General features: G+C 44.4%; 1 protein-coding gene across 1 annotated transcript in view; it reads right to left on the bottom strand.

The window, feature by feature from the left end:
- Nucleotides 1-846: 846 nt before the first annotated feature.
- Nucleotides 847-9045, bottom strand: part of syngr3a (synaptogyrin 3a) — a 93676-nt gene continuing 85477 nt past the window's right edge. The window contains exons 3-4 of the mRNA XM_078240081.1: nt 7634-7779; nt 847-1181 (exon numbers count right to left, since the gene is read on the bottom strand). Of these exons, the coding sequence (XP_078096207.1) occupies nt 990-1181; nt 7634-7779 (338 nt within the window). The 3' untranslated portion in view covers nt 847-989. The remainder of the gene's footprint in view (nt 1182-7633; nt 7780-9045) is intronic.

Here is a 9045-nt window from a genome sequence, read left to right as displayed (position 1 = left end):
AAAGACACACAATAAACCTTGGGTTATATAGGGGGGGGACAGGCAAGCTTTTACTATGATTACAACCAATACTATTTTGAGCAGTATCCTACTCGTTCATACAATAAGACACCTGCAACCACGTGTATAAAACAGGATTTTAAAATATTTCCATGGTACCAATTCAAAAGTTCAGCTGACTTGCTTCTACTCATGTTTATATGTTTTGCACCCATGTAATTAAACTGAAGCAGGAATACAGACTAAATTCACATCCCCACTTAGCTCTGAACATTTACAAGTTAAAGCTTTATACAGTTACACACAACTAGAAAACCTGGCACATCTTGTGGAACAGTTCACCATGAGTTCACAGGTACGTCAAGTAAATCGAAGAGGGTTCCTCAAAAACACGAAATAGTTGCTTTGTTGCTGGAAGAGGTTGCCTTTCCAACTCACATACTACATATTAATACAAGAATGACAATACCACTAATATAGTGAGTACACTGCACTAATTTTCTTTTAAATAAAGGGTATCTAATAACAGTCTAGCACATGAAAAGCCTAATGATCTTCGACAGCACTTTATTACTCGCAGCTAACCAACCAGTGAACAATACTGCATTACAGATAAAATATCTGCATTACAGTATCCCTTTTCTATTAGCCCACATAGGTTTCAGTTTTGAATATCCAATCTCCCAATGCGTCTTTACAAGATCCTTCAGCCATCAAAAAGTTTTTACTTAATCTCTGAAAATCACCTGCAAGTGCTGAATAATGTTTAATTTTTGTACGCTCACACAATTGATTCTGGATGTCATACCTTTTGACAGTTTCTCCAGTTAGTAGCTTGGGTAAGGTAGAGGGGGCTGGCAGGATATACAGAGGCTAGGAGCCTCAGATTCTTGATTAGGTTGGATTAGAAAACTATCTAGGCCAACATAAGGAATACTGTATTTCTCTAAATGTCGAGGGTGAGGGGGGGGGGGGGGAACTTTCAGCCTTTAATAGGGGGGCATTTGATATCCTGTAGGAGCTGTATCCAGGTTTTCAGCAAACGGTGGGCTCTGGAAGGTTTCTGTGTTCTCAATTCCAGTACTGTACGGAGGATGACCAGTGTCCAAATGATCTTGGGAGAAGAGGGATGAGTCAGCCCCCAAGCGGTACCTCTGAAATGCCTTCAGAGTTAGGCCAGCCTTGAATGAAATTAATTAAAATAAGGACCAAGTTATTTTTGTTAGTGTACTATAACAAGAAATGAACAGGCACACTATGGCATACATAGTTAATTTGAAGGAGATTATTGCGTTAGTTAATTTTTGTTGCATGTTGCAGTGCAGCATTGTTCCACAGACACTGACTTTGTGGAGATTATAGTGTTCCTTCACAGTGTTTGCAAGTTTTAGGTATTCAATCATGTTTTACATCCGCATGTAATAATTGCTCGTATAAATCAATCTGCAATCACATGCAATGAGGAAAATCTCTCATACCACGGGAATCAGAACAGACGGAACATGGACCATGCATTTTCCGGTCTTGGGGGAAACGTGGTCGGAAAATCCCGCCCTTGGAAACTCTTGTTATGTCTTATTAGTCACTGGAAATATTCTACCAAATGTGTTCGATGATCTCACAAACATGGGACATTAGAGTGATCACAATTTTCAAATCATGTTGGTCCAAAAAATAATACAATTGTTATAAGATGTGTTGTTATAGCAATGAGAATTTAACAATAACTCATTTTTAAACATTTGCTTTTCCTTTTAAATGCTGGAATGAGGGATGTTTGATTAGAAGTAATTCTATCCTAGCTGGGCAAGGTAGGTCAGGAAATGACATGCAGATATTACTAACTTCAAATACATACTATTGTATGTGCCATGACAAAAGCACACCCTGCCCAGTCGTTCCTAGGTCCTCTTCACTAAACTATGGGAACTTGTGCCAAGATTGGGAGAGAGTTGCCACAGACTGATGAAATAACAGCCTGACATAGTCATACTCACAAAATTATACCTTTCAGCCAACATCCCAGACTCCTCCAGGACTATCCTTGGTTATGTCGGGTGGGATTTTCCAGCTGCACTCACCCCAAAATTGAAAAAAACCCAAGGTCTTCCATCATCAGGTCAAAAGTGGAGATGTTCACTCATGAGTGTAGTGTTCAATGTTATTTGCGACTCCTCAGATATTGAAGCTCCATACGCAGCAAGACCTGGACAATGTCCAGGCTTGAGCTGACAAATGGCAAGTAACATTCATGCCACACAAGTGCCAGGCAATGAACATCTCCAACAAGAGAGGATCTAACCACCTCTCTCAACATTGAATGGCATTGCCATCACTGAATCTCCCACTATCAACATCCTGTTGGTTACCATTGGCCAAAATCTTAATTGGACTAGCCCCATAAAAACTGTAGCAACAAGAGTAGGTCACAGGCTGGGAATTTTGTGGCAAATAACTCACCTCCCGACTCCCCAAAACCTGTCCATCATCTACAAGGCACAAGTCAGGAGTGTGATGGAATACTCTCCACTTCCCTGGATGGGTGCAGCTCCAACAACACTCAAGAAACTCAACACCATCCAGAACAAAGCAGCTGCTTGATTGGCACCCCATTCACCACTTGATGCATGTGCTCCTTTCATATTGGTGAACTAAGGCTTAAGTGTTTATCATGGACAAAGTACACTGGAGCCACTTGATAAATATATTTGGCAGCATCTCCCAAACCCGTAACCTCTATTCCCTAAAACAGCAAGGGCAGCAAGTGTAGAGGAACAGCACAACCTCCTAGTTCCCATTCAAGATTCAGATTTGGAAATATGTTGCCACTCATTCACTGTCACTGGGTCAAAATCGTGGAACTCCCTCCCTAAAAGCACTGTGGGTGTGCCCACAGAACACAGACTGCAACAGTTCAAGAAGTCAGCTCACCACCACATTCTGAAATGCAATTAGGGATGGGCATAGGAACATAGGGCTTAGGAGGAGTAGGCCATTTGGCCCTTCGGGTTTGCACCGCCATTCGGGGTGACACGGCGGCACAGTGGTTAGCACTGCTGCCTCACAAAGGCAGGGACCTGGGTTCGATTCCTGGATTGGGTCACTGTCTGTGTGGAGTTTGCACATTCTCCCCGTGTCTGCATGGGATTCCTCCGGGTGCTCCGGTTTCCTCTCACAGTCTGAAAGACATGCTAGTTAGATGCAATTGCCATGCTAAATTCTCTGTTCTCCCTCAGTGTACCCGGACAGGCACCGGAGGGTGATTTTTGCTGTAACTTCATTGCAGTGTTAATGTAAGCCAACTTGTGACACTGATAAATAAACTTTAAGATCATGGCTAATCTGATTGTGGTCTCAACTCCACTTTCCTGCCTGCCCCCCTGCCCCTCCACCCCCTGCCTCCTCCACCATAGTCCTTGACTCCCCTGTTAATCAAAAATCTGTCTAACTCAGCCTTGAAGAATTCAATGACCCAGCCTCCACTGCTCATTGGAGAAGAGAATTCCACAAACTAATGACCTTCCGAGTGAGAAAACTTCTCCTCATCCCCTCCTGAAAAGAGAGACACGACACCCACATCCTGTGAATGAATAAAAAACTGTAGTGAACCAAATCTAAGCTCGGCTGCTCCAATTTCAGTCTGAAACTATTTTTTAAAAATGGTGAAAATTAGAGTCCAAACTTTCATCCTGGCAAGGTGCAAAAATTAGAAATGAATCTTTTGGTTATATAACCGAAATCTTTATTATGTGCAATTTAGTTACATTCATGAGTTTAAAGTTAGTGTCACAAGTAAGCTTACATTAACACTGCAATGATGTCACTGTGAAAATTCCCTAGTCGCCACACTCCGGCGCCTGTTCAGGTACGCTGAGTTTCGGGTGCTCCGGTTCCTCCCACAGTCCGAAAGAAGTGCTGGTTAGGTGCATTGACCATGCTAAATTCACCCTCAGTGTACCCAAACAGTGTACACAATCAGATTAGCCATGATCTTAAAGTTTATTTATTAGTGTCACAAGTAAGCTTACATTAACACTGCAATGAAGTTACTGTGAAAATCCCCTACTCGCCATACTCCGGCGCCTGTTCGGGTACACTGAGGGAAAATTTAGCATGGCCAATGCACCTAATCAGCACATCTTTCAGACTGTGGGAGGAAACTGGAGCACTGAAGTAAAGCAACATAGACAATGTGCAGACTCCGCATAGACAGTGACTCAAGCTGGGAATTGAACCCGGGTCCTTGGAGCTGTGAGGCAGCAGCGCTAACCACTGTGCCACCGTGCGGCCCGCTCCAATGACGTTCCAGTCATGTTGGGCATTATTTTAATTTGGTGAAGGTTGGTGACATAAAACTATGACATTTTTAAAGAAATGCATACTTTTTCCCTGTATCTCTCACCAGCTAAATTAAGTTCTGAATTCCAAAACATTCAGTGGCAGACAGATGTGGTTAACTTTGTATCCCTGCTCATAGGAAATTAAGTTGACATTTTGTAAAAAGTGATAAAAACAGGCCGTCGAGGCAATTAATTTTTTAAGTGTCTGGGTTTGGCATAATCTCAGGCACTGAGCAGCTAATTACCTGGTCTCACTAGAGCACGGAATGAAATAAGAAGTTATTAATAATTTAATGATTATTATCTCGTGTTAATGACGTTAAAATTGACAGGATGAAGTGAGTCAGTCACTTTGTTAACAGTCACAAAGACTGCTCTATACTTGTGGAGATACTGAAGGCTGAGGTACAATTCTTTGCACATCTTCCGCAAACCCTATATTTTTAAATTTGCTGAAGGCAAAGAGAGTCAAGTAGCCCTGAAAAAAAATAGAGGAGTTGGTAACAATTGCAAATAATAGAAATATGTTTAAAACATATATAGATAAGAGTGCCCAGTTTGCGTTTCAATCTTTATGTTCCATTCTTCCACTCTCAGAATGGCTGACCACTGCAACTTGCATAAATTAATTATTCTTCAAATAAACATGACTGAGGTATGCCAGTATTAAAGGGTTGAGTTTCATGTGACTCTTTTGATACAATACTGTGACTCTAAGCTGGACCAATTGGTACAACATAAAGAATTGGGCAATGATCAGTCACTACATGCACTGCCCAATCTATTACTTAGTTAGGTGACATGGTGGCACAGTGGTTAGCACTGCCGCCTAACAACGCCAGGGACCCGGGTTCAATTCCTGGCTCACTGTCTGTGTGGAGGCTGCGCACGTTCTTCCCGTGTCTGTGTGGGTTTCGTCCAGGTGCTCCAGTTTCTTCCCACAGTCTGAAAGACATGCTGGTTAGGTGCATCAGCCATGCTAAATTCTCCCTCAGTTTATTTTTAATTATTGGTGTTACAAGGAGGCTTACATTAACACTGCAATGAAGTTACTGTGAAAATCCCCTAGTTGCCACACTCCTGTTCGGGTACACTGAAGAAGAATTTAGCAAGGCCAATCCACCTAACCCGTACGTCTTTCAGACTGTGGGAGGAAACTGGAGCACCCGAAACTCAGTGTACCCGAACAGGCGCCGGAGTGTGGTGACTAGGGGATTTTCACAGTAACTTCATTGCAGTGTTAATGTAAGCCTACTTGTGCCACTAATAAGTAAACTTTAAAGGAAAGCCCCTGTTTTGTTTCCCAGCCTGTGGCAAGTTGTCTGATTCCAGTCTTGGCCGCAATAAGGAGCACTGCAAATGGCTCTGGCTTCCTGGGTTAGGAAGCAGCCTGTACCCTCACTGCTGATCATTACCAGTATGTTGGAAGACTAACAATGCCCTGTGAAAATGTCCACTGGCAGCGCAACCCGGCCCACGAGTTTCCTGCCTGGATGGGGTGATGTCAGTGGAAATTCCCATTGGCAGCAGCGGGATCAGAGAATCCTGCCATTAGCAAACAACGCACCACCTCCCGCCGGCGGGAAACATGCGGCTGGGAGGCCGGAAAATCTCACCCACGATTTATATTAAAAGATTCATCGGATGAAAAGGGCTCTGGTTTTTGTGGGACATTACCACTTTTTAACTGACTGTAGAAATATAGGCTGGAATTCGCCAGCCGTTCACGCTGGTGGGATCTTGCAGACTCACCACGGATTGCCTGGCAGCAAGGGATGCCACAGGTTGCCTGGCAGCGAGGGGTGCCACAGGTTGCCTGGCAGCGAGGGATGCCACAGGTTGCCTGGCAGCGAGGGGTGCCACAGGTTGCCTGGCAGCGAGGGGTGCCACAGGTTGCCTGGCAGTGAGGGGATGCCACAGGTTGCCTGGAAGCAAGGGGATGCCACAGGTTGTCTGGCAGCAAGGGGGTGCCATAGGTTGCCTGGCAGCATGGGGGTGCCACAGGTTGCCTAGCAGCAAAGGGGTGCCACAGGTTGCCTAGCAGTGAGGGGGTGCCACAGGTTGCCTAGCAGCAAGGAGTGCATACAACAGAAGGCCCCATTGAGAATGACGGGACCAGAACATCCTATTGCCGGCCAATGGCAGGTTGCCTCTGCCACTGCGAAATACAATGTGGATTGCATGGAAAATCCTATCATGATGGGAAATGGCGATGGTTATGTCGGCTAAATGGTTCAAGCTGTCATTGCAGTTTTAGTTTTGGAAGATTCAAAACACATTGCTGTACATTGTGTGATGTACTATGGTACTCTATATCACTTACCTGTGTGCACCTTAAAACTGAAACTGGCAACTGCGTCAACAACCTTTGCTAAGTTTCTAAAAATAATTGTGACAAGAGCAGGTCAGAGTCTGGGTCACTGTCTGGGTCACCTCCTGGCTCCCCAAGGCACAAGTCAGCAGTGTGGTGGAATACTTTCCACTTGTCAGGGTGAGTGCAGCTCAAACAACACTCAAGAGGCTGGACATCATCCAAGACAAAGCAGTCCGCTGATTGGCACTCTATCCACTGCCTTCAACATCCAATCTCTCCACCACCAATGCACAGTGGCAACAGTGTGTCCCATCTACAAGATGTACTGAAGGAACTTACTGAGGCCCCTTTGGCAATATCTTCCAAACCCAAGACTTCCAATACTTGGAAAGACCAAGGCAGCAGATGCATGGGCAGTCCAAAGATGTGCGGGTTAGGTTGATTGGCCATGCAAAATTCACCCTCGTGTCAGGGGGATGTGGGGTTACGGGAATAGGGCCTGGGTAGGATTGTGGTTGGTGCAGACTTGACGGGCTGAATGGCCTCCTTCTGCACTGTAGGGATTCTATGATTGAGTTCCCCTCTAAGTCACTCCCAGACTTGGAAATAGATCGCCGTTCCTTCACTGTCGCTGGGTCAAAATCCTGGAACTCCTTTCCTGACAGCACTGTGAATATACCTACACCACATGGATTGAAGGGGTTCAAAGCAGCAGCTTCTCGAGGGAAATTAGGATAGGGCAATAAATGCTGGCCTATCCAGCGACGCCCATGCTCCGTGAAAGAATAAAAATAAACAATTGTAGAACTTAAAGTGACATAAAAACCCAGAATAGCACGTGTTCAATTCATGGCAGAAAAATGGGACGGAAAATTCCGATACCATGCTACATTTGAATACCAGAAACAGGTGGACTGAGCCCCAGTTTTAACTCCAGATGCAAGATTACTTGGTGCTGGAAATACCTTGTCAAACTTACCCAGGACAAAATGGAGAGGAAGCAGAAGGCGATGGAAGCTCGGGCAGCATCAGCACCTTGGTTGAGAGGAAGGTCTTCTAATGAAGTCTTCTGCCACTGATTTACCAAAAAACAGAATCCTACAAACCACAAGAATGCCCATAGTCCTGGAACAGAGTTTAAAAGAATGTAAGTTAATGAGCAGTTCAGTAACTTGGGGGTTTTGGTGTTGACATGAGTGTGAGGTGTGAGCTGTGAGTGTGAGGTGTGTGTGTGTGTGTGTGTGTGTGGTTGGGTCAGGTTTGTCACATGCAGCTACAGAAATGTCATGCACTAACATGGTATGGACATGTTAGTGTCAGGGTAGTCGTAACACTTTTACCTCTCAGTCAGGGGATTGCAGCTCAGGTTCCTCTCCAGAGACCTGAGCACAAAAACCTAGGCTGCCCCTCCACTGCAACACGGAGGGAGTGTTTCAGAATTTTCCCATCCTGCTGCAGTGAATGAAGATTTGGCTGGCTGCCAAATTCTCCCAGCTCGCTGCAGCGAGAGTGCGGTGGGAACAGGCGGTAAGATCGCGCCCTATGTCTACTCTCTTAAAAGGACATGAACGATCCCCTGTTATTATCCTGAATAAGTGGAGGTGTCTTATCCTAGTTAACATATATCCCTCATTTAAAAGAAATAGATTATATGGTCATTATCAGATAACCATTTGTAGGGAATCACTGTGTGCATATTGGCTGCCATGTTTCCCATATTTTAGCAGTAACTACACTTCAAAAATATTTCATTAGCTGCAGAGTGCTTTGGGATACCATGAAAGGTGCTATAAAAATGCAAGTCTTCATTTCATTTTTGAACTTTGGTATAGTCTGAACATGCCTAATTCAAGATAAAATATATCACTGTTTATCCTTTATTCTCTTAATAGGAAGAGCTGCCGCTTGCCTTCATTTTATAGCAGATTTTCTCAGTGAACAATTCACTAACTTGCCCTATTCCCTTATGTTTAGAAAATGCAGTTATTTGGGGCTTTGAAGTGTCATGTACAAGCACAGTGCTTTCAGTTTTGATTATTCTATTCGCGATCTGTACAATCTCTCCCTTAATGAGCGTGCATCTTCCTCTGACATCTCAAACCACACGCCTGCGCTTCCTCTCAACCTCACTCCCTTTCTGTTCAAATTAACATCAACTGAAGGTTCTGTACAGACAATTTCCAAAGTCTCACAAAAGGGCCTTTTGTGACACCGTAATCATTCGGCAAAATGTAACAAATGCGAGCTTTTCCCCATTAGCCCAGTCCATCACGCAAACCAACCTGCCATCCATTGACTCCGTCTACACTTCCCGCTGCCTTGGAAAAACAGCCAGCATAATCAAGGACCCCACGCACCCCAGACATACTCTCTTAGAATCATAGAATCCCA

This window comes from Mustelus asterias, chromosome 23 (genome assembly GCF_964213995.1).
Source record: "Mustelus asterias chromosome 23, sMusAst1.hap1.1, whole genome shotgun sequence".
In the NCBI taxonomy this organism is placed as follows: domain Eukaryota; kingdom Metazoa; phylum Chordata; class Chondrichthyes; order Carcharhiniformes; family Triakidae; genus Mustelus; species Mustelus asterias.
The sequence above is the reverse complement of the archived record's forward strand: the minus strand, read 5'-3'. Positions and strand labels throughout refer to the sequence as shown.